At 40.5% G+C, this 26,706-nt stretch overlaps 1 protein-coding gene across 30 annotated transcripts in view; it reads right to left on the bottom strand.

Moving 5' to 3' along the window:
• The window catches only part of GPHN (gephyrin), a 591,738-nt gene that overhangs the window by 18,444 nt on the left and 546,588 nt on the right, over nt 1-26,706 (bottom strand). For all 30 annotated transcript variants that reach the window (XM_089681455.1, XM_089681470.1, XM_089681459.1 and 27 more), the window contains 8 exons: nt 16,921-17,040; nt 16,603-16,661; nt 13,486-13,639; nt 10,932-11,053; nt 8,213-8,300; nt 6,684-6,757; nt 2,058-2,122; nt 196-299 (listed from right to left, as the gene is read on the bottom strand). In XM_089681455.1, the coding sequence (XP_089537581.1) occupies nt 196-299; nt 2,058-2,122; nt 6,684-6,757; nt 8,213-8,300; nt 10,932-11,053; nt 13,486-13,639; nt 16,603-16,661; nt 16,921-17,040 (786 nt within the window). The remainder of the gene's footprint in view (nt 1-195; nt 300-2,057; nt 2,123-6,683; nt 6,758-8,212; nt 8,301-10,931; nt 11,054-13,485; nt 13,640-16,602; nt 16,662-16,920; nt 17,041-26,706) is intronic.

The following is a 26,706-nucleotide window of genomic DNA, read 5'->3' as shown; positions in this document are numbered from 1 at the left end:
ATATATTTATATTTATTTGCACACACTAGCATCCTATTATTTCACATTTTTGCAGATATGAGACAGGCATACTTGTTTGCTCATCTATTTTAAATGACTCAATATGTGCTCAGTATAACAAAACAAAAACAAAATAAAAAAAGAAAAGACAAAACTAATCTTTTTCTACAGTTCAGCACATCATTGACTAAGTACCCTGGCTTTGATGATTGTAGGTCTTGGGTCCAGGATTCCCTGCATCTTTCTTAGTGCTGGTACAACAAAAAGATTACAGGTAACTACTGCTGACACAGGGTTGCCTACAAGGAAGCAAAAAAATAATAATAATCAAGATTATTATTGTACAGAATTTATACTGTGCCAACATTCTCTTCAGTGCTTTACAATATAAAGGAAGACAGCACAGTTATAATATAACTCAATACAAGAGGGTTAGAAGGGCCCCGCTCATGAGAGCTTACAATCTAATAGGGAGGGGCAAATGCTACACAAGGTAATAACTGTGAAGGATAAGATGATGGAAGAAACAAAAGCTTATTTGTTAGGAGGAGGTGGAAGGGCTTCCCTGAAGAGTTGAGTTTTCAGGGATCTTCAAAAAGGTAGACATAGTAGCAGATACTTGTACAGATTGAGGTAGAGCGTTTCAGAGGATTAGAGAGACTAATCCTAGAGGCTAGAGAGGAGACAAGAGGGACAGAGAGCAGAAGGGAGATGTGTAGATGAAAGTTTGGTTGACATATTAATATGAGATTGGTAATGTACTTTAGGGCAGAGTTGTAAATGGTTTTGTATGGTGTTGTTAGTATTTTTAATTGTTTTTGTAGGGCAAATAGAAGCCAGTGGAGAGATTAGCAGAAAGGGGTGGAGGATATTAAGTAGTTGGTAAGATTGAGTCTGGCAGCAGCATTCATAGACTGAAAGCGGAAAAGCTTGTGTAGAGATGGGCCTATGAGAAGGGGGTTGCAATATTCAAGGCGAGACATAACAAGGAAGTGAAAGAGTAGCTTGGTGGTTTAATTGGTTAAGAAGGTGTGTATTTTGGAGATGTTGTGGAGGTGAAATTTACAAGATTTTGACAGTGATTGGATTTGGAGCTAAAACAACACTTAGCACCCTGGCATGATGGGAAGGACTTATTTTTTTATCTTGGTAGAAAAAGTCAGGAAAGAGGGTATGGGGGGGGATTCAATATTACGAGTTAAGTTTTAGAAGGATTTAATTTGAGGAAGAAGTATTACATCTATATTGATATATAACATGCAAGAGGAGACTGAGGGAGTGAAGTGAGGAGTAGAAAGACAGATTTGGGTGTCATCAGCATATTGATGGTTTTGGAAGCCGTGGGAGGTTATCAAGTAACCAAAGGATGATAGAGGTGAGTAGGGGTCTGAGGATAGAGTCTTGGGGAATCCCTACAGAAAGTAGAAGTGAGGAGGAAGAGACAGGTTTGTAGGCAAAACTGAAGGAAGGCTGTGATAGGTGGGAGAAGAACCAGATAAGAACAGTCTTGGAGGCCAAAGGAGTGGAGTTTATTGAGCTGGAATGGGTAGTCAACAGAAAAGGTCCTGTAGTATGAGTATGGAGTAATGGCCAGGGGTTTTAACCTTCAATTTAAAAACATAAATCAGCCTGTAAACATTTTGTGACTCTAATTTATCAATCCGGGAGTTTAAAAGGTGGATAAATTGATTTTTTTTCTTCGATATGGATGAATGGTTAGCTTTAGATGGTCATTTGCCAAGACCATAATTGCAGCAGATGAATCATTTTGCCATCCCCAGCTACATTGCTTCCATGGTGATTCATTGTGATATGATCCAACTCTGACAAAGGGTGACTGCAACATATGTACAGTGACAGAAAAACGAAGATAACAGACAATCTAACAATCAGAAGAGCTAATTTTCACCATCTAGAGAACCCTTACATGGCCTAATTGACAAGTAGTACTTGAATTTATCACATTAGACAGTAGGTTGTGCTGTGCAAAGGCACTGCCAAAAAGGCATTTACAGATAGAAAACATCTACATAAAATATATTATATATGCTTCTTACCTGGGAGTGCAAATATAATTTTCCTAACGCCATCAATATCCAAGGTTGCAAAGGTGGTTGGCAGGCTATAAGATAAAAATGTGGTTTCTTTAAGAAAATGTGCCTTTCCTTTATTTTTATACTATATTGGTTCAGGCTGTAATTACAGAAAGCTAAACACATTTGGGTAAAAATATTACCATAGACAATACAAAGACCTTTTATAAAAATAAAAGGTGAACTCTTTGTGGAACTCCTGCCACATGTCCTTCTTAGGAATCTTTTCCCCTTAATTCCCATCCTAATGATAATAGAACAATGGGACAATGTGACAGAAAGTCAAACAAAATCTCTTTTATTTGACTAAGGATGGAAAACTTTCTACATTCGGAAGTTCTACTTTAAAACTTTTATATATAATTTATAATTTTTTAATATATGCACTTTTTGTATTTTCTGACTGTCATGTATTTGAATTAAGCCAAGTATTCATTTGCAGTAAGGAATCCATATGTAACAAAAAATGTGAACCTAAAAGGTTCTTAGGTTTTGCTCTTGGTTGCACAAATAGAATTAAGGCTGCAATGTCAATCTCAATGGCTTCCCTACAGAGAGCTTCTTCAGTGAAAGATTGTCACATCACCCTTTTGACATTGTTGTTCCAATGTGAAGGGTTCAAGACTCTCTTTAAAGTGTAAGCAATTGGTAAAAAAAAGACAGATAAGTAATACAGCCATCAGGGAATACCGTTTCCATGAAGGGGTGGTACATGTTAAAGTAACATCCCCATGAATGGCAGGACCCAAGGTAGCAGAACATTGCCCAAAGTATCACACTGCCTCTGCTGGCTTGCCTTCTTCCCATGCTGCTACCTGGTGCCATCTCTTCCCCAGGTAAGCAACATACACGCACCTGCCCATCCACATGATGTAAAAGAAATTGTGAATAATCAGATCAGACAACCTTCTTCCACTGCTATGTGGTCAAGGTCTGATGTTCACATGTCCATTTTTTGGCACATTTGGCTGTGGACATGGGTCAGTGAGGGCACCTTGACGGGTCTGCAGCTATACAGTTGCAAGAAAAAGTATGTGAACCCCTTGGGATTATGTGGAGTTTTGCATGAATTGGGCATAAAATGTGCTCTGAACATCATCTAAGTCACAACAATAGAAGAACACAGTCTGCTGAACATAATACTACACAAACATTAGATGTTGCCATGGTTTAATTGCACATAACATGTAAACATTCACAGTGCAGGGAGGAAAAAGTATGTGAACCTTTGGACTTAATAACTGGTTGACCCTCCTTTGGCAGCAATAACCTCAACCAAACGTTTCCTGTAGTTGCAGATCAGACCTGCACAACGATCTGGAGTCATTTTGGACCACTCCTCTTCACAAAACTGTTTCAGTGTAGCAATATTCTTGGGATGTCTGGTGTGAATCGCTCTCTTAAGGTCATGCCACAGCATTTCAATCGGGTTGAGGTCAGGACTCTGACTGGGCCACTCCAGAAGGCGTATTCTGTGCTGTTGCAGCCATTGTTTTGTTGAATTACTTGTATGCTTTGGGTCATTGTCCTGTTTCATCACCCATCCTCTGCGGAGCTTCAGTTGGCGGACAGATGGTCGTACGTTTTCCTGCAAAATGTCTTGATAAACTCTGGAATTCATTTTCCCATCAATGACAACAATCCGTCCAGACCCTGAGGCAGCAAAGCAGCCCCACACCATGATGCTCCCTCCGCCATGTTTTACAGTGGGGATGAGGTTTTGATGTTGGTTTGCTGTGCCTTTTTTTCTCCACACATAGTGTTGTGTGTTCTTCCCAAACAACTCAATCTTGGTTTCATCTGTCCACAGTATATTTTGCCAGTAGTGCTGTGGAACATCCAGGTGCTCATTTGCAAACTTCAAACGTGCTGCAATATTCTTTTTGGACAGCAATGGCTTCCTCCGTGGTGTCCTCCCATGTACTCCATTCTTGTTTAATGTTTTCCTTATTGTAGATGTGTCAACAAAAATGTCAGCATGTGCCAGAGATTTCTGTAGGTCTTTAGCTGACACTCTGGGATTCTTCTTTACCTCATGCAGCATTCTGCGCTGTGCTCTTGCAGTCATTTTTACATGACGACCATGCCTAGGGAGAGTAGCAACAGTGCTAAACTTTCTCCATTTGTAGACAGTCTGTCTTACTGTGGACACATGAACATCAAGGCTTTTGGAGATACTTTTGTAACCCTTTCCAGCTTCATGCAAGTCAACAACTCTTGATCGTAGGTCTTCTGAGAGCTCTTTTCTGAGAGGCATGGTTCACATCAGACAGTGCTTCTTGAAACCAGTAAACCCAAAACAGGTTTGTGTTTTTTAAGGGCAAGACAGCTGTCAGCAACACATCCAATATCATCACACTGATTGGAGTCAAGGTTGGCACACTCCTGGCTCCAATTAGCTCTGGGAGAAGTCATTAAGCTAGGGCCTCACATACCTTTTCCTCCCTGCACTGTGAATGTTTACATGTTATGTGCAATTAAACCATGGCAACATCTAATGTTTGTGTAGTATTATGTTCATCAGACTGTGTTCTTCTATTGTTGTGACTTAGATGACGTTCAGAGCACATTTTATGCCCAATTCATGCAAAACTCCACGTAATCCCAAGGGGTTCACATACTTTTTCTTGCAACTGTATAGTCCCACACACAACAAACTGTGCAATGCCAATTTTTCTGATTTCAACACATTAACTTCAGGGACAACATGTTTACTTGCTGTCTATTCCACTAACTTTCTAATGCCGTTGTAATGTTATCCATTAGCTCTCTGGCAAAAAGTGAGGCACTGGGTATGAGACCTGGAACATGTACCTGCATTGCTAGGGTCCAGCGATGCTTATGTTTCTTTCCATACTGGAGGAATCTTAACCAAGCAAAGCTGCAGAGATTTCCTGCCTCTTTAAGACACTCACCTAAAAACCAGGTACGGGGTATGGCCACTAGAGGAAGCCGAACCTTTTTTGTTTCTATGTAACAATCTTGTAAGTGGTAATATCGTCCTTAAAATGTTTTACGATGCACCATCATGACAAAACCACAAGTAAAGATATCCTACATATAAAAAGAGGGCAGGTGTGCTCTATATATAGGAAGCAATCCTGTTCCACCTGCTGCCAAATAACCTGCACTACTTAGATGACAGCATAAATAATAATTTAATGATAGAAAGCATGCAATCCATGAAAAGGATGACAGATTAAAAATTAGAGCATTTGATTAACCTCCCTAGCGGTATTCCCAAGTGTAGCTCGGGGTAAAATGTCTGTACCAAAAGCGGTAACCCTGAGCTACACTCGGGCTTACCATGCGGCGCTGCATAGGGAGTCCCTGCAGAGCTTACCTTGTCCTTCGCTCCCGCGATGTGTTCCCTGCAGCGTCCCCGGCCATCTCCTCTGGCTGATGCCGGCATCCGGCTCCTGTGTTCCAGTCCCTGTGACGTCGGGACGTACGGGCGCCGCCGGCGGTGGGAAATTTGAAAATTTTTAAAACGATTTTACATAGTAAAACATTGCTGTTTCAACCCATTTCACATACATTTTGTCCCTAGTGCTTTGTCCTGTCCCCTGTCTGCATTTTGACTGTTCTTTCTGCCTGGAAACTTAGAAAAGTCCATGGCGTCCAAAAAGCGTCCCTTTAGGTCAAAAGCGGGTTTAGATCAGCTAGAGAACAGCATAGGTAAATCAGAACCACTTGCAGAATTGAGTGATAATGATTCGTGGAGAAATTCGTCATCGGACACTGAAAACAATTTTGCGACTTTGCTCAGCGATGTGCGAACTTGGCGCTATATTTCAAATTTCAGTGTTTTTGGTTTGATTATATTATTGAATTAAATGTATTATTATTATATTATTATTTTTTATGATTATTTATTAAATTATAATTTATGATTTTGTGTTTCAAATTTTATCATACCCGGGATGTTTAATAGACTCTTGTTCGGACAGATTTCAGTGAGTTATTCCTAACTATTACAACCTACAATAAAAAAACTACATATTTCCATGCAAAATAATGGTACCGCTTTCAGCACCAAAAATCTGAAATAATCATACCGCTAGGGAGGTTAAAGGAAATATGTACAATGAGAAATATGGAGGTTGCCACTGCCAATCTCCTGTTCTGAAAATACTAGTGGCCTGGCAGATTGAAAAGATTTACAGTTGATTTATACAGTCTACTAGTGCCATCCTCCATACTGAGCCGCTGGCAGATGCGTGTGCATTCACCTCGGAGCTGCACGAAGGCAGCCCATAGAGGTGGATTCACACACTGCACCAGCATGGTCACAATTGCATGTGAATGTTTGACATGCAGGCATCCACATACCACTTTTGCATTCAGGAAGAAGCACCATACAGACATGTACAGGTAAACACGATGCAGCGTTTACTTAAGAATGGCTGTGTACCACCATTCACATGTATTGGAGCCTGTATGTGGTACATAGGAGCTGTTAAGTACCTGTGTGCATGAAGCCTAATGCGGCCATCATATCTAAGAAATGGCGAGCTGCAATGTATTACAGTGCTCTTCTTGGGTTTAGATATGCTTTAGGGCAAAAATGAAAGATTAAAAATGACTTACCCTGGCTTCATAAATACTCGACCAAAATGGATTTGTGCATGAAGATCTATATCCAGCACTTGCTTAAGATAGTCCTGTTATGAAAGAAAAATTGAGATGAACTATTCTTGAATCTGCTACTATGAATTTACTAACTTGCCATAAAATACAGTGCCTAAATTCAACTAGAAGGAAGAAAGAATGCCAAGAGACTGGCCAAAAGTAACTCAAATGCTTACATTCATTTTCTAACCTGCCCTACAAAGGAGACAGCTGGATTCCCTATAGCCTCTACTGGCGATTCCCCTGCCACTATCAAATTTTAATGTAGAGGGTTGCAAAGATGTATTTATGTAGCTAGGCATGAGAGATAAGTGGAACAGGAACTATTTATTAAAAAACTAAAAGGCTCATTGACTTTATTTTCCGAAAAAATATCAATACATGTGCAGCTATATAGGTTGTATGCCACTCCCATCTAAAGATGAAACAATGGAACACCAATTTTAACTCTATTTATTATAATCTGATTTCCATCAATTCTCTTAGAAGAATATTTACACACAGTATTAACATATGTATTTTGGCACTTTTAAATATTAATCTGTACAAACTGATTAATTATTGTGTTTACACTGCACACTTTATTTTGCTACTCTGTAGAATTAGTGACCGGTACATTACCATAAATGCGATATAAAACCTTAGTCATTAGAACAGACATTCTAAACATACAGCGGTGAGTAATAACTCTATAGAGTGTATGGATAGGTGAAAAACCTGAAGCATTTGTTAGGTCAGGGGTCTCCAAACTTTTCAGTATGAGGACCATATCCTATATTATACAAATATTTGCAAGCTGGAAAAAACTAAGCTTGATGGAATGAATCCTACTCATCACAGTCCCCCCTACAACAAGGTCCCCATCAGAGTACCCTTCACAACAGGGTCACCCATCAGAGTCCCCCCTACATCAAAGTTTCAATCAGAGACCCTCTTATATACGTGTCCCCCCTTACATCGGGATTTCCATCAGTCATTGCTTACATCCATGTCCCCAAAGACAGTCCCCCTTACATCAGGGTCCACATCAGAGTCCCCCATACATGAGGCTCCCTATAAGAGTCCCCATTACATTAGGATCCCCATCAGAATCCTCCTTACCACTGTAAGGCTTTCAGTGTGGCTGTAGCAGCAGGTAGTTTGGTGATCCCTGTGTTAGATGACAAATCCCTGTGATACATAATGCTCATATTGTGTCACAGCTGGATCCTAACAGGTTGCTTAAAGCAACATCGACACTTTTGGTTTCTATATTGTAAGTAAGCCCATTGTGAGGGCATTCGGTAAACCAGATCTTACATAAAACTGTACAAAATTAAATGACTATATGAAAAATGCGGCCCCATGGTAACCATATTCTTTTGCCCTTTCTTTACCTGACTAAACTAGTATACATCTGGGTGCTATGAGTTACTACGCTTTACACAGGTATTGTATTATAAACTAATAATCACGCATAAATAATTGTATACAGCTTCTTGTTTTACCTTCTCTCCCATGGACACACCACCTGATGTGATGATAACATCAGCACGGCTGATACCTTCATTTAAGGCATTTAATAGGTCATCTGGGCTGTGAAGAGATTCAACCAAAAATAAAATAGTTTTGTATAAAATTAGGGAAAACATCACTTATCAAGCTTATACAGTCAAATAAACCATCAGCAGAAATGCTGTTTCGAGCAGAACTCATGCCAAAAATAAGAGGCTAACAATGAATAACCCATTAGGAGCTAACATAAAATAGGCTTTTTCCACAATAATAACCTTCAATTCCTGCAGTACTTTTTTCGGCTACTAGATGTCCTTAGTCAGATGGTCAGCATTATTCAACCCACTTCCTCCAAGCCCAGGTCATCCTGGAACCTCCCCAGCCTATCACTGGCAAGTGAAAGGAGAAGCAGCACAGCGAGCTCCTTTTTGGTCACCCTGCTTTCTCTTCTTATCCGCAAGCTTTATATAAGCACATGAACCAACTGCCCTCTCATAGTGCATCCTCCTTTCACACTCCAGTCTTGCCATACAAGGACTGAATGCAGAAATTGGGGTGGAAGATATGTTGATATGACACTGCCAGAACTCTTCGATTCCTATGAAACTTCAACTTAGGCCCTATTCACACCTGAGCTTTTTGTAGCTCAAAGCTACAAAAATACTTAATATCCTAAATCCCATGAATTTCAGTGGTCACTGTTCACATATGAGCATCTGATGCTCCAAAAGTGTACATGAGCTACTTTTGAGGCAGATTAGATTGGGCATATTTGATCCCGTAAACTTCACAGTAAAAGCTTAAATCATAAACGCCTGGAGCTTAAGTACACATGGTAAACACTAGAAATACACTTCTAAATCTGTCTACGTATATGCGCACAAAAACGCTCAAATAAAGTTGCTCTACTTAGGTATGAATGCAGCCTTTAGGAAGAAAATAGATTTTAAAGAGGGAATGCTGTAAATAATAATATTGATTTACTTCTACAAATATTTAAAATTAAGTGATATCTGGTGATTGAACAGATATCATAGATATAAATGTGTGTGTTTATTAAAGTCCCATGAGGCACTGCAAGATTGACAAGCGTGACTCCCAAAGGCAGGGGCATGATGGGACTTGTAGTTTCGCAACATCTGGAGGGCCACCAGTTTGACACCCCTGATTTAGGGTGTAATGTGGATTATGGGGTTCTTCTGCCCAGTGGCTCTTGTCACATTTAAAATTTAACATTAGCTGCATCATTCACAGAGGATGAGCAGGGGCCACATTATCAATGGAACTGCACTTGTAGTTCATTGATACTTTCTCCAGCTCTGTAACCAAAAGGCCTTGGTACGAACATGGAACTGGGGGAAGAGTCTGCGGGAACCTGTGGATCGCACCCAAGATCCACTAATGCAGTTTCAATGCTTTACAGCCCCATATGTAAAAAAAATTAAATAAATGCTCATTTTTTTTGCAAATGTGGGCACGTTTATTATTTTTTTTGCAAAAAAATCATTGTTTTCTGATCAGCTAGTGGTCTGATATAAAATAAAAAAACAAAAAAAACGATTTCCACATATACACATTCAAGGTGGATGAGGGAATACTCCCCACTGAGCTATGGTCCGGCCAATTTTCAATTCCTCTATGGCCAGTTTTAGCTTTTTATGTTTCATTTGTTTAAAAAGTATCTAATTTCTGGCTCTAGGGCCGAGCAGATATTGTAACTTCATGTAATTTTTTCTAGTGTTAGGGCTTGACGCCCTCTGGTTCCACCTCTAGCATTGAAGTTGCTACTGGTCTTCATGTTTGATTTCTATATGCACCAGAACATCACATCCATGCCATGCTCAGGTTTACTTCTGACCTTCACCTGCCCATTGTTGTTTCTCTTATTTTGTCATGATTTGATGATGTACTTTGTACGATATTGTATACATCTTTCTGGTATCCAAGTTACTTGGCTCTGTATGTATATGCCATTTGTTAATAAAACCATTTGTAAAAGAAAAAGTCTTTTGTCATTATGTCCTACTCCTACTACAGTTATGTCCAAGCTAGAGTGTGAGTGGCAGTTCAATCAACCAGTAAGGCCATACTGCAATGCATTTTGCTGCCATTTCTTCACTATGCTATTACTAGGGAAGGTGTCTGACTAAGCCATACTGCTTTAATTGTTGTGGAATTACAATGATGTTAAGGATCTGGCTATGCTGCCAGCGATTATTGAATCTGAAGAGTAGCTGTAAAGGATTACAAAGCTTTTGGCAAGTATTACAGTTAAATCCCAGCTCCAGACAAAAGAATGGTTTAGAATGGTGAGGGGCAGAGCTAGAGTCTTTATCGGGTTTTTATTGCCTTCTTCCTGACGGAAAGTGATGGAAAATCTTTCCATTGGCGACACAGACATGAACACATTTTTAGTAGAGTGAGAAAGGTTTATTGCTTCTGACAATGTTTTTATTGCTGTCTGTGCCTTTTCGTCTAGGAATATCTCTTAATATACAGCTTTCATCTTATTGCTATGGGCACCTTCATACTCTCAGTATTTTCCTCTTGTATTTCATACATGACATATAAAAGTAAAATGTGCCAATGAAATATCTTAGTTAAGTGAACCACAACTGAAATTACATATAGTAAGACATAACTGCAGTATCGACTATGAATGCAGAAATAATGTTCCTAAAATTATAAATGCACTTAAAACGTGACACTTACTTATCTCCTACAATACCCAAATTAATGGTAGGATAGCCATGTTCCTGAATTGTTGCAAGAAGAGTTGAGCGATTGCTATCACGTATTTTCCCTGGCATAAGATCATCTTCGGGATTTAAAAGCTGCAAAAGAATGTAGACATACATGGTAGACAATTATTCTATGTACACAGAAATAATTTCTTTGGAAAGCTCTTCTATTTCCATATTCATAAATGTAACAGAATAAGTTCCTCCCTAAATGTACAAAAGTCAAGTGAAGGGCTGCGGTGGATGAATGCCAGTACTTTAATTTCTAGATTCTACTCTAATATTCAGTCCCTTGGCAGAAGCCTTTCAGGAAAACGGGGTAGTTTGCATGTTACTCAAGCTGCTGTGAGTCTAATTTCTTTTGCCTGCGACCCCTTTACATTACTTCCATTTCAATTCCACTGATAGGTAAATCATTACTGCAAAAGTAAGGTAAGTAAAATAAAAAAAGTGCAAACATTATACAGTGACTTCCCTAATAGTTGGCTGTTGGAAGCATACACTGAATTAAAGATTATTAAACCTAAACAAAAATGTGTTATATAACCAGGTGGACTAAAATACATCTTTGAAAACTCACTTATTCAGGGAATCCACCTCCACCTAAGAACTGTACTTGAGTCACCTCCATCAGATCATCCACCACAGCTATCACCTTTTTGTAAGCACCTTTTGTATCACCTACATTGTAAGTTCCGCGAGCAGTCCTCCTATTTGTTCTGTATTGAACTGTATTGTAATTGTACTGTCCCCCTTTATATTGTAAAGCGCTGCGTAAACTGTTGGAGCTATATAAATCCTGCATAATAATAATAATAATCATCTGACGGGTGTCATCTATAATCCATCCTCATAAGTTGAATGCAATTCCTATTTTTGTATACACATGTACTGCGGATGGGGTATACTACAATAAAGAGCTGTGTTCGTATTTTTTGATGCGTGTTGTTTTTAATGTTCTTGTATGCATTGCTTTTAAATATTATCAACCAGCTTTATACTATATTGATTGGTTATTAAAGCGGAGTTCCACCTAGAAAAAAAAAATAAAAGTCAGCAGCTACAAAAACTGTAGTTGCTGACTTTTAAAATACAGACACTTACCTGCCCCTCAGTCCAGCGGTGTCCGCACAACTGTAGGTTTCACCGGCCGTCTTCTTTCCATGGCGCCAACATCTTCAGTGTGGGCACCTGGCTGTGAGAGCTTGTGGCTTCACAGCCGGGTGCCCACTACACATTCGCGAGAAGTGCTGTTCTTTGTGAATGGCCCCGTAGTCTTCTGGGACCTGTCAGGTGTCCCAGAAGACTACAGGGAGGGAGGGTAGGACGACAACCTTTGCTACCGACCTCCTAGGTTATCGCAGCGGAAGTGGGAGTGGGTACCTGTCAAATTTGGGTACCCACTCCCCCCCACTCCCCAAAGGTGCCAATCCTTAATGGGGAGTGGGGGACAATGGCTTAAAGCGGAACGTCCCCTTTTGGGTGGGGCTCTGCTTTAATAATAACAAACATTTTGGATTTGATGTGTGTAATTTCTTGAAGGATTAGGCACCTTAAAAAGTTCCTTTATTTTTTATGGTAGTAGTGCAGTCTACTGCAGGTGGTTTGTTGCTGAAGCTGTTTTAAAGGGCAAATATATTAACAAAAGATCATGCATTCTTCATACTGATATATAACGTTAGTTGGCTTTAAAGAGGTCATGTTTTCACTATCAGGATTTTTCAGTGGCTGTTTCCTTTGGAACTCAAAGTCCTTTTAGTCCATTGCTGCTGGAAACATGAAGAAGGGAAGATGCTTGACACCCTCAGACATCTTAATAAAGGGCTCAGCAATCCTAGACTTCCCATTTAATGCATCTTTATAAAGCTTTGAGCTACTTCCTTAAACCTTTGAACTATTATACTGAATCTGACTCTACTAAAGTTTAGAAAATTACCCTCAACTACTCCAACCAAAGCAACCAGAATTTCTTTTCTCTGCTTTTAACACCAGGCCACCAGCAACCCTGCCCCGTGCTCTCTGGGCTACATCTTTTGCACAGTAATCAGCTTACAGTTATTTAGGAAAACTTGCACATTAATATCATCTGGTAATATCTTTCTTAAAAACCGGATTGATTCCCCAGGTACTGCTCCAAGTTTACACTTTTTCAGCAGTTACAGCAACCATTTTTTTTCTTTTGAGATAAAGCTTTTACATAAATAAATAAAAGTTGATCATTACAAGCACTTCTGTCAGTGTTAAGTGATTTGTCTCAACTCTCTAACTGCTACATCTGCAGGACAGCTTGTTTTGTTGAAGTGAGATCCACTGCCCTGTGCATTAGTATTAAATTATAATATCAGTACTGACAATAACAGTTTCCAAATATGTTATTCTTGGTATCAGTCTGCATCTAAGCAGTTTAAATAGCTTTAGGTGTTTCAAGTGTGTATAGCCACCCTTTCTCTGTAGCCTAGGAAAACACTTCTGGAACTATAAATTAACAAAAACAAAAAGTGGCATAATATCCCAGCTGCACAAACCTCATTTCCAGTTGACATAACTGCAACTACTGGGAACTTATGTACTTCCACTTCTGTGACACCAACAGTTGCCAGTAGACCAATTTCTGATGGTCCCATGTGCGTTCCTTTTGCTAATACACACTCGCCTCTTTTAATATCATGGCCAATTGGTCTGCAAAAAGAAAGGACAGAAAACATTTAAACAGCACATACAATGTTTATCACCAAAAAAAACCCACATTGGGGGGGATTTGCTAAACCTGTTGCACACAGAATCTGGTGCAGCTGTGCTTGGTATCCAATCAGCTTATCACTTCAGCTTGCTCAATTAACTAGTTGCCGACCGCAGATAGCCGAATGACGGCTGCACTGCGGCCGGCCAGTTCTGGGTGGACGTCATATGACGTCCTCCCAGAACGCGCTCTCCTGCGATCTCTCCTGCGACCCGGCGATCTCCGTGATTGCTGTGTCCTACGAATACAGCTGATCACGTGATGTGGTAAAAGGCCAATCACAGCGGACTTTTACCACGTGATCAGCCATGTAAAATGACACGCTGATCACCGGGAAATTCAATTGCCGGTTCTCGGCTGCACTTTCCTCACGCTGTCAGATCGTGAGGAAAGTACTGCCGAGAACCGGCAGTTGTCAGAGTGAGGATCGGCACCGATCATCAGGGCACTGATGATCAGTGCCCTGATGATCGGTGCCCAGCAGTGCCACCCACAAGTTCCGCCCAGCAGTGCGCCCACTAGCTCCGCCCACCTGTGCCCAGATCACCCACCTGTGCCCAGCAGTGCACCCACCTGTGCCACTCTGCAGTGTCACACACCTGTGCCCAGAAGTGACACCTACCTGTGCCCAGCAGTGCCACCCACCTGTGCCCACCCACCTGTGCCCACCAGTGCCACCCACCTGTGCCCACCCACCAGTGCTGCCCACCAGTGCCACCCACCAGTGCAGCCCAGCAGTGCTGCCAGTCAGTGCCACCAGTCAGTGCCCAGCGGTTGTGCCAGTCAGTGCCGCCAGTCAGTGCCCAGCAGTGATGCCAGTCAGTGCCGTCTACCAGTACCCATCATCAGTGTCACCTATTAGTGCTGCATATTAGTGCCGCCTATCCGTGACACCTCATTAGTGCTGCCTATCAGTGCCGCATATCCGTGCCACCTCATTAGTACTGCCTATCAGTGCCCTTTAGTGCTGCCTATCAGTGCCCATCAGTGCCGCCTATCAGTGCCCATCAGTGCTGCCTCATCAACGCACATCAGTGAAGGAGAAAAATTACCTGTTTGAAAAATTTTATAATAGAAACAAAGAAACTTTTTTTTTTTTTCAAATTTTTTGCAATTTTTTGTTTATAGTGCAAAAAGTAAAGCGCCCAGTGGCGATTAAATGCCACCAAAAGAAAGCTCTATTTGTGAGAAAAAAATGATCAAAATTTCATATGGGTACAATGTTGCATGACCGCGCAATTGTCAATCAAAGTGCGGCAGCGCTGAAAGCTGAAAATTGGCCTGGTAAATAAGGGGTTATAAGTGTCCGGTAGGCAAGTGGTTAAGCTTTGACAATAAACCCAAACCTGGAAGCTGATTGGTCAGGCTACTTTCACACTGATCCACCGCAAAAAAAACCCAGCAAAAATGCATAGGCATTTTACCACGCTTTCTGTGCGTTTTTATAGGACACATGACTTAAAAACTGCACCAAAAACAAGAAGCGTTTTTAAGGCATTTTCCATTGATTTTAATGGGAAGAGGTGTTTTTGGGGCGTTTTTTTTCCTCCCCAAACATGCCCCAAAAATGCTTCAAGCAGGAGTTTTTACACCGCACCGAAAGCGCAATGCCTCAGTGTGAATATATACATAAACATACATTCATATACATAGGGAAGCAGTTTTCTTGATCTTTTCATGTGCTTTTTTTATTGCAAAAATGCTTGAAAAACTCCTCAGTGTGAAAGCAGCCTTACTAAGAACAGCTTCACTGGATTCTGTGTGCACCAGTTTTAAATTTTGTAAATTTTCCCCATTTTGTCTATGCATCTGTGAATACTTATACATCATTATGTATGCCATGAATCACTAACAATTATACAAGACACGATTATTTTATTATGATGATTGAATATGAAGGAGTAGAGGAAGACACCATCCTTTGGACTTTTGTACAGTATATGGGCATTTGTTCATGTCAAAACTGCTATTCTCCCTATATAAATCAATAGAAATGCAGCTTAATAGGAAGTGAAATGCAGGTCAGAAAGAGGTCAGAAACAGTTCTAAAAATCCTTCTGAGTTTCTTTATAAGTGCCTCAAACTGATCTCACATGACAACATGTCTTGTGGTTTCACCCACCAACTCCTTTGTCACTACGGGAAACAGTGGTGACATTGAAGTCAGCGAGAGGAACCACAGTGCAAGGCTGAGGACACACTATCTGACACATAATGTTGGGTAGCACCAGTGCTGGTATCTCTTTATTCAACTGAAAATTTGACTTGTAGCTTACTAGAGAAGTAAATAACTCTCAAGAGAGGCAACTACTTTTTACAGGCTAGTTTAAATACATATATGTGTTACTCTTTCAGGACATTTCAAGGTATTTAGTAACACAAATTGTTGGTGCCATGATACTGGAAATATTCTGTAGATCCTACTCATATACTTTTCGTTAAATTTAGTTTCCTCATATATCTGTGGACTTCATATAAATATTCATTTTACAGGATAACTGTACTTTTAGTACAATGTAACATTACATATCCTACCTTCCATCCACAGAACCTCTGCAAAGGTTCATCTACCCATGTTCCTCCAAGATTTTGGCTGTGTGGTCTACTGTGAGCCACATACAGTATGCAGCATGTGCAGAGGAATCTCCATTCATATGTATTAAGAAATGCTCTTCATAGAATTATATGGAGATTATTCCATGCATGGGCAGAAGAAGTAGAAAAGCCCAGGAAGAAGTTTTATGCATTGATGGCTGTGTGGCTCTCAGCAGACAACAGGAAGAAAATCTCAGAGGAGTGAGCCTGGTGAATATAAGACTTTTGGAGACTGCTGGGGAAAGGGTCATGGGATATGAAGCGACTGGGATTATATTATAAAAATAATAGATTTTTCAAGCATCACCTTATATCTTGCCCTGGACGAGCTTGCACCAATATACGAACTTCCAGTTCTTCTGTTCCCTGTAAAATAAAATGTGTTTACTCCAAAAGAAGCAATGCTGACAAGCTGCAAGCAATGGTATGTACAGAATGGGTGGTTTTCGCAAAACAAAGATGAAAAACATCTAGGCCAACTTGAAAAAAAAAAAGAATTAATCCTGTCTTTTGACCTAACTAATATATGCTTGATATGTGGTATGATCTGTGTGGTACTGCACGTGTCTATTTCAACAAAGAAGAAACATTTTTGAGGGATAGAAAGAGCTGCACATCTACTTACATCATCTGATTCTCTAATGAGTTCAGTATCCTCCACTTGCACTACTGCATCAGCACCACATGGAATTGGAGCACCAGTTGTTACTCTCATCACTTGACCTGGCATCACTGTTTGAGTTGGCTAAAGGAAAAATGAGAACACATCACCTTGTAAGAAGTATTACATTTGGGTACAGCACAGCAAACGTGAACATCAAAACTAGTATGCCATGGTAATATTTAATAAATCAGACATAAACAACATCCCTGACCAAAGTTCTTTCCAATTAACATTTATATTGCTAGTATATTTGCTCACAGTTGACTATTTTTCAAAACAAAGCTTAGCTAATGATGCTATTTAACCACTTGCCCTCCTGAAGATTTACCCCCCTTAACCTCCCTGGCGGTATGATTATGTCAGGAATTTTGTACCAAAAGCGGTACCATTTTTTTGCATGGAAATTTGGTGTTATGTATTGTAGGCCTGCAATTCTTAGTAATTACTTACTTAAACCTGAGCAAAGAAGACTCTAGTAGACAACCCGGATGTGATAAAGTATGAAACACAAAATCATGAATTATAATCTAATAAATAATATAATTTTATTCAATAATGTAATAAAAAATAATGAAATTTGTCAAACAAAGAAAATTCAGTAAACATCCTGAGTGTGATAAATTTTGAAACATGGCACTGCACACAATCCGACGTCACAGTCAGGGCAATGGAATCTGGTTTCTTTTCGAACTTTCTTTCCATTGCCATCTCTCCTTGAGCAGCACACCACACACATCCTGGTAGGTGCTGCCTTTTTTGTGGTTGGCGGGATGTAGTCCATGAAATGGCGACCAGTCAGGCGTTCTGGATTGACAACAGCACGACGTCCAGATCTGTTCATGGCTACTGATGGCGTTTGGTAGTTGATCTGCTCAGCCACCTTCCAGATAAACTCAGAATGAACAAGAGGCTTGTCACTCTTTGCTCTGTGAAGGATGTACGAGTTCCAAAGGCATTGTTCAAGAAGATGCCTGAATATCTTCTTATAATATTTTTTTTGTTGTTTGCGCATAGCCGGATAAAATGTCATTGCCTGACCGGCTCTGTCCACACCTCCCATGGTGTTATTATAATCTATCACGAGTTGCGGCTTCAGCACATCTTTCCCACCTCTTGTGTGGACCATGCCAGTGGACAAATTATGCACAGTGCTCATGAGACACACGTCCTTCTTGTCTCGCCATCGCATTGCCATCATCTTACCCTTTTGCCAGGCAACCATTTCTCCGGTTTTGAGTTGTTTCTGGGCAAACGTAGATGGCATGCCACGTCGATTAGACTTGACTGTACCATAAGCATCGGTCTTGTTTTTTATCAAAACCTCATACAGTTCCGGAGACGTGTAAAAGTTGTCCGTGGTCACACAATATCCCTGGTTCAGCAACGGCTCCAGCAGTGTAAGGACAGATGATGTGGCCATCCCATAGTCGCTGTACCTGGGGTTGAACTGCGTGCCTTTACCAGTGTAAATGACCGAATTCCAAATGTACCCGGTAGATGACTCGCAGAGCATGTAGAATTTGATGCCAAACCGCGCTCTTTTGGACGCTATGTACTGGATCCAGCTTAGGCGACCCTTGTAGGCCATCAAGCTTTCATCCACACTGACGTCCCTATCTGGCACGTAGGTCCGCTGGAAATTGAACACAATATTTTGGTACACCTCCCAGATTTTTTTAAGTTTGGGCTGAGGATGCGTGGCCTCATCAAATTCCTCATTGTTAGTGAAGTGTAAATACTTCATGATGAGGGAAAACCGATATTCGGACATAACGGTGCCAAAAACCGGAGTGGCCAGTAATTTATTGGTGGTCCAGTACCATTTCTGGAGCGGTTTTCCTATCACGCCCTGCAGAATGATGAGTCCCAGAAATTTCCAGATGTCCTCTCTGCTCACCGGATCCCACTTTCGGTTTCTGGAAAACCTGGCTTGCAGTGTAGCGGGTTGCTGCTCTTGGTAGCGGTTGGTCTCCGTGACAATTTTTTCAATTATCTCCTCAGTGAGGAATAATTGCAGGTAGGCCAGAGGGTTGTTACGCTCAACATCTACCTTCATCCCAGGTGATCCAATAAATGGGAATCTTGGGGGCGCTACATGGTCCGTATCGCAGGCAATAGGGCACCAAGTGCGCACATTGCTGAGGTCAGGAGCAGGATCATCGCCGCTGTCACTTGCCAGATCGGTGTCAGTGTCAGACGACAAATCTCCCCACGACTCCACGTCGCTGTCGATGTCACTCAGTTGGTCTAAAAGTGCTTTGGACCTAAATGGGGGCATTTTTGATGCCATGTTTTATTTTTATGGGCACAAATGCCAGTAAAATGTCAGATCTGAGGTGATCTGAGGTGATATATTGTAATCCTCTCAGATTACAATGTATCATCTCTTTTATATGTATGTGTGTGTGTGTGTCACTTTAAATTTTAATATTCCCTCCCAGTTCCACTCTCCTGCACTGTGGCTGCTCGCAGAGAGAGGAACCAGGAAGTCAGATGCCGGGCAGTGTTCTCACCGGCGATCACAGCGGGGAATCGCGGGGAGAAGGTAGGGGAAGTCCGCTGTATCCTCTGCACTTTACCCCGAGCGTGACTCGGGGTTACCGCTCCTGGACATGAAAATTAACCCCGAGTCACGCTCGGGAACACCGCCAAGGAGGTTAATGACCAGGCCTCTTTTTGCTACTCGGTGCTGCACTAATTCAACTGATAACTGCGTGGTCATACAATGCTGTACCTAAACGAAATTTATGTCCTTTTTCACACAAATAGAGCTTTTTTTTTGGTGGTCTTTGATTGCCTGTGTGCTTTTTATTTTTCGTGCTATAAACAAAAAAAAAAACGAAAATTTTGAAGAAAAACTATATGTTTCAGCTATAAAAAATATATAGTAAACTCAAAGTTAGTTGTAAATTTAGGCTAAAATGTATTCTGCTACGTTTTTGGTAAAAAAAAAATCCCAATAAGTGTATATTGATTGCTTTGTGTGAAAGTTATAGCATCTAAAAACTATGGTATAGATACTGCAATTTACGCCATTTTTTTTGCTATACAGTGCTGCACTAGTTTAAAGTACAATTGCGTGGTCATGGAATATGGTACTTAAATTAAATTTATGTTCTTGTTTTCACACAAATAGAGCTTTCTTTTGATGGTAATTAATCACCTGTGCGCTTTTAATTTTTGGCGCTGTAAACAAAAAAAGTTTTGAAGAAAAAATTTTGTTTTGAAAAAAACAATATTTTCTCATTTCGGTCATAAAAAATATCCAAAAAAACTAAAATGTCGTTATAAATTTAGGCCAAAATGTATTCTGCTACATGTTTTTGGTTAAAAAAAATCCCAATAAGTGTATATTGATAGCTTTGTATGAAAGTTCTAGCATCTTCAAACTATGGTTTAGATAATGGAATTTACACAGCTTTTACTTTCTGACTGCTCATCACATTTCTTGAGGTGCTAAAATACCAGGATAGTACAAACACCCCCAAATGACCCCTTTTGGGAAAGTAGACACCCTAAGCTATCTGCTGAGAGGCATATTGAGTACCTGGAAGATTTATTTTTTTCCCACAAGTTTCTGGAAAATTACAAACACATTTTTTTTTTTTACACAAAGTTGTCATTTAAATGATTTATTTCTCGCACAAGCCATGGGTATATGTGGAATTACACCCCAAAATACATTCTGCTACTTCTAGCGAGTATGGGGATACCACATGTGTGAGATGTTTTGGGAGCCTAGCCACATACAGGAGCCTGAAATCCAATGACCACTTTGAAACCCGGAAGGTGCATAACTTCATTTCACTTCCTCAATACCTATCACAGTTTCGGAGGCCCTGAAATGTCAGGATAGCACCAAATCTCCCCCCCCCCCAATTATCTACTTTTGGAAAGTAGACACCCCAAGGAATTTAAAAAGAGGCATGGTGAGTATTTTGCAGATCTAATTTTATCTCACAAGGTTTTGAAATATAAAGAACGAAAAGAAAAAATATGTTTTTGTTTTTTTTCTTCCTTTTTCAAAAACTTGTGGCAACAAACGAGATCTGCAAAATACTCACAATGCTTCTTATCAAATTCCTTGGGGTGTCTAGTTTCCAAAGGGGGATTTGATGCTATCCTGGCATTTCAGGGCCTCCACAACTGTGATGGGTAGTCAGGAAGTATAATGAGGAAATAAAGCCCTTTAAAAGCTTAAAGGTGCTTATTGGATTTTGGGGTCCTGTACTTGGCAAGACTGCCAAAACGTCTCTCACATGTGGTACCACCATACTCGGGAGAAGTAGAAGAATGTATTTTGGGGAGTAATTCCACATATACCCATGGCATGTGTGAGCAGTAAATCATTTAAGTGACAATTTTGTGTAAAAAAACAAAACAAAATATTTTTGTCATTTTCCAAATACTTGTGCTAAAAAAATTAATTCTTCTATTGATTCAACATGCCTCTCACCAAATAGTTTGGGGTGTCTACTTTCCAAAAAGGATTTTTTTTGGGGGGTGGGGCATTTTATGCCCAGCATTAGAAGTTTATGCCACACATCATTCACTCTTCTAACCACCTGAAGGTCAAGCCTTTTCTGACACTTTTTGGTCACATAAAAAAAATCTGTATTTAAATTAAATTAATTTAAACACCCAAACATTATATATTTTTTAAAGCAAACACCCTAGTGAATAAAATGGTGGGTGCTACAATTTTTTATGTCACACAATACTCACGCAGTGATTTTTCAAAAGCAAATTTAAAAAAAATACACTTTTTTTACTTTTAATGCACAAAAACACAATATATTGGCCAAATATTTGGTAAAGTATAAAAGATGATGGTATGGCGAGTAAATAGATGCCAAACAATGCATGATTTAAAACTGTCCCTCGTGCAATGGCGACAAACTGCATACGTTTTTAATATCCATAGGCAACGATTTAAAAGCCTTTACAAGCTACCATTTTAGATTTACAGAGGAGGTCTAGTGCTATAATTACTGCCCTTGATCTGACGTTCACGGCGATACCTCACATGCATGGTGCAATCGCTGTTTACATACCGGCGCAGGATCAACGCTAGCGCACACAGGTTTTTTTTTTGTTATTTTGATTTTTTTAATTATTTTTACACTGTCCCTTTCATTTTTTATCACTTTTAATGCTATCACAGGGAATGCAAATATCCCCTATAATTTCAATAGGCATTGTCATATATTCTTATTTTAGAAATCTGGGGTCTATCAGACTCTAGATCTCTCCTCTGCCCTTACATCACCTAATCAAACCAAGATCAGTGTGATCAGATGCTTTCCCAATTTACAAATGGCGCTGTTTATATCCTGCAAAACTGAAAAGATGAAATGCTGGTAGCTTCTGATTTATTAGACTATAGAGATGATTGGCACCATTCTGGTCTCCAATCAGCCCTATGATCAGATGGCAGAAACACCAGTTGCATTCTCAGGTTCCCCTGATGACATGGGACTGCCTGAGAAGGCCGTGGAAGGCAGCGGGGGGGGGGGGCATCATCTCCCGCTGCTTGTAAAAGCAATCTTGCAGCTAATTAGACACTAGGGTTGCTTTTACATGAAAGCCAATCGCTGGCTGAAAAAAATGATACCAGGTTGATGCCTGCAGCTGTAGGCATCATCCTGGTATAACCATTCAAAGTCCAGTACATTGCTGATCCTTGTTGGGTATATATGCTATGTTCTTTTTTTTTTGTATGCAGCCTGTGGACTGAATCAAAAAAAAGAGAAGAAATCTCTGCCAGAAAAAGTGTGTGGTATGCCCACCATTAGAGTATACTGCCCTGCATCCACCCACTTCTAATGGTGGGCACACATTAGGTCACACGGTGCCACATGCACCAGTTCCAAGATTGTACAAATGTCTAAATAGTGGCATGCTTGAATAAAAATTGTCCACGTATAAGTGGTACCCCATATTGAAAAAGGATGACGCCAAGTCCCAAACTATCTTGCCACTGCTCCCCATGTAGTCTGAGCATCCGGGGGAGCTCCATGTGATCTTTTCCCTCGTAAATCCGAAACTTACAAGTATAGCCTGTTGCCTTTTCACAGGTCTTCTACTTCTAGACCCCATATTTGGCATGCTTGCTGAGGAGAAATTGTTTGAATGCAAGGCGGCCAGAACAATTAATGAGGGACTCATCAACGCAGATTTTTTGCTGAGGAGTATAGACATCTGCAAATTTTTGGTCAAGGTGATTTGCGAGGGGCTGAATTTTGTGGAACCAGTCAAATTCAGGGTCACCTCGAGGACGACAGAGTATATTGTTGTTGAAATGCATAAAACACATCATACTCTCATATCTATGCCTGGCCATGGCAGCAGGGAACACGGGCATATGATGAACGGGGTCTGTGGACCAATACAACCGCAATTAATTTTTTTTTGTAATGCCCATGTTGAGGGTAAGGTCCAAAAAAAATTTAAATTCAGAAACCGTGATGAGTTTCCATGTGAATGGTCTGGCATGGTTTGAATTTGGGATGGCGGGAATAAATTGTTGTGTATATAAATTGCTTTGATCCACAATCAATGCATACAGATCTTCCGTGAAAAACAGCTCCAAAAAATCAAGGGGAGTAGTTAAATTTGCTGTTTCCACCTGAATTCCGGGTTGGGCAGTGAATGGGGGAAGTACGAGTGCTGCAGAATTTGTGGGCTGCCAATCGGGATTTGCAAGCACATCTAAAAGGATACCAGGGGCTCTACAGGCCTGTTTACGAATTCTTGGTGGTTGCAGGACAATACTTGTGCTCGCCACCGCACCAGCTTGTACAACACTTATGGGACTCACCACTTCAAAAAAGTGATACTGCTGTGCTGGTATTATTATTATACAGGATTTATATAGCGCCAACAGTTTGCTCAACGCTTTACAATATAACGGGAGACAATACAGCAACAATACAGTTCAATACAAGAGGGTTAGGAGGGCCTGATCCTGGGAGCTTACAATCTAAGAGGTATGTGAAAGACCAGGATATACTAGGCCACTAGTGCTCGCTGGTTCACCAAAAGATAGCGTGGCACTAGTACTGGCACTCTGACCTGTCATTATGAGTCAAAGCTGGAGGTAAGCGCAATAGAGTGTTGGAAATGGATGAGCACTAAGGGGTGACACAGGAGCACCGTACATGTGTATACAGTAGTGTGTTACACTGGTCTATTTGAAGTACAGTGGATTTAAAGGGACTGTTCACCATTTTTTAGATCATATTCCGATGACACTTATAGTTGGTGTATTTGGATCACGATTTATGGGATATATACCACACAAGTCCACATGCAGATATTCAAGATTTAAAGGGACAGTTCACTATTAAGGACAATTTATTTGTTATTTATGTGCACAATTCATTTAGAGCACTGGTTATGTGCAGTTTATGGAGTCCTATATGTATGTATTGGTTAGACATCTGGTATAGCACACATTGATTTTCACAAGCACAGTCTTTTGTTTTTGCACGTGTTTAATGTTAGCACTATATTTTGTATATATCTTGTTGCGCTGCATTTTTCCATTTATTGATCTGATCCTTGCTGGATGCCTGCATCTCTTACACAGGTTTTGCTCTCAGAATACATACATCAGTGCCTGTAGCACTGCAGAAGGAGATTTCTCATCCACAGTTAAAAAAAGAATGTATATGTCCAAGAATGAGGGGCCTGTGGTGGACAGTGGGCGGATCGCTCCTACGCTTCAGCATATAATTTTTAGCACAGATTTCATTTTAAAAAAGTTAGTTGTTTTATCGAGTTAATGTTATATCGTTACTGTGTGTTATTGTTTGAGCGATGTTGTCCGCTTTGCAGGAATGCCAGTCAGCTGCAGCACTGGTCTGTTTATTCTAACAGCAACAGAGTGCTACTCTCAGAATACATACATCAGTGCTTGCCGTGCTGCAGGAGACTTCTCATTTGCAGTTAAAAAAAGAGAGTATATGCCCAAGCATGAGGGGCCTGGGGTGGTCAGTGGGAAGATTGCTCCAATGCGTTGGCATATATTTTTTTCACTTTTCTTTTTTGGCAGAGATTTCTTCATCCACATCGATCAATGTGAATGGAGGCTGCATGAAAAAAAAGAACATTTCATACAGTATATGCCCAGCAAGGACCAGCGAAGTACCAGTATGATTCTGGACTTTGAGTGGTTATACCAGGATTGTTTTTTTTCAGATGGCTTTCTTGTAAAAGCCATCCTATTGGCTAATTAGCAGCTGGATTGCTTTTACAAGCAGTGGGAGGGGACATCTCTCCCCCCCCCCGACTTCCACAGCTTTCTCGGGGTCTCTTGTCCCACTGAGGAACCCGGGAATGCAGCTGGTGATTCCGCCAGCTAACCATAGAGCTGATCGGAGACTGGGACTGCCCCAAACATCTCTATGGTCTAAGAAACCGGAAGCAACGAGCATTTCAGAACTACAGTTTTGCCAGATGTAAATAGCAACATTTTTATATTGGGAAAGCATCTGATCACACTGGTATTGGTGTGATCAGATGCTTTAAGGGCAGAGGGGAGATATGGAGTCTAACAGACCCCAGATTTCTCAGTAAAAAGTACAGGTCACTGTCTATTGCTGTCACAGGGGATAAGTACATTCCCTGTGATAACAATAAAAGTGATTAAAAAAATTAAGGGACCGTGTAAAAAAACAAACAAACAAAAAAAAAAAACTAAAGCTCCCCCATGCGCAATGGTAAATGCACTTGCTGGTCCTGTGTTGGTATGTAAACAGCAATTGCACCATGAATATGAGGTATTACCATGAACATCAGATCAGGGACAGTAATTCTAGCACTAGACCTCCTGTGTAAATCTAAAGTGGTAACCTGTACAGGATTTTAAAGCATTTCCTAGGGATATTAAACATTTATGTTGTTTATTGCTATTGCACAGGCATGCGCAATTTTGAAGCGTGACATGTTTGGTATCTATTTACATGAGTACGTTTTTGAAAAATGAAGAAAGAAAACAAAAACCGTGTGACAAAAAATTAGATCTGCAAAATACTCACTATGCCTGTAATCAAATTCCTTGGGGTGTCTATGTTCCAAAAAGGGGTAATTTGGGGGGGGGGGTGAAGGCTGTACTATCCTGGCATTTCAGGGCCTCCAAAACTGTAAGGAAGTGGCATGAGGAAATACGCCCTTTGAAAGCCTGAAGGTGGTCAGTTGATTTTGGGGGCCTGTACAAGGTTAGACTGCCAAAACGTTGCTCACATTTGGTATCCCCATAATTGGGAGAAGTAACAGAATGTGTTTTGGGGTGCAATCCCACATAAACCTGTGGCATGTGTGAAGTAAAAGCTGCATAAATTCCTGCATGTATACACAGTGCTGAATAGCAAAACATGGCCTGGTCATGGAGGGGGTAAAACCTTCTGCAACTCAAGTGAATACAGGCATTCATGGTGGATCAGAGGCACAAATGACATTTCTTGGATTCTTTTTATTTGTTGTGCATTATTTGAGTATTTGTGTGTGAAATAAAGCCTTAAAGCAAAGTGAGCTTTTCCAGCAATGATCCTGCCACCGGCATAATGCAGTGATTGTAAAGGGCCCTCCTTCATCAGGGCTTAAAATTGCTGGTAAGAACCTGGATAGTCTCAGGCTTGAATGGAATAAAAAAGAAAAAACCTTTTGCTACAGTGGCTCTATGCGTAATCTAAGGCCTTGGCTTAATCAGGTGGGAGGATGATTTTTTTGTAGCACCTTACAATA

This window comes from Staurois parvus, unplaced genomic scaffold, assembly GCF_062004578.1.
Source record: "Staurois parvus isolate SC_StPar_1 unplaced genomic scaffold, SC_StPar_1.0 ptg000267l, whole genome shotgun sequence".
Taxonomy (NCBI): Eukaryota; Metazoa; Chordata; class Amphibia; order Anura; family Ranidae; genus Staurois; species Staurois parvus.
This window is presented reverse-complemented; position numbering and strand designations above follow the sequence as displayed.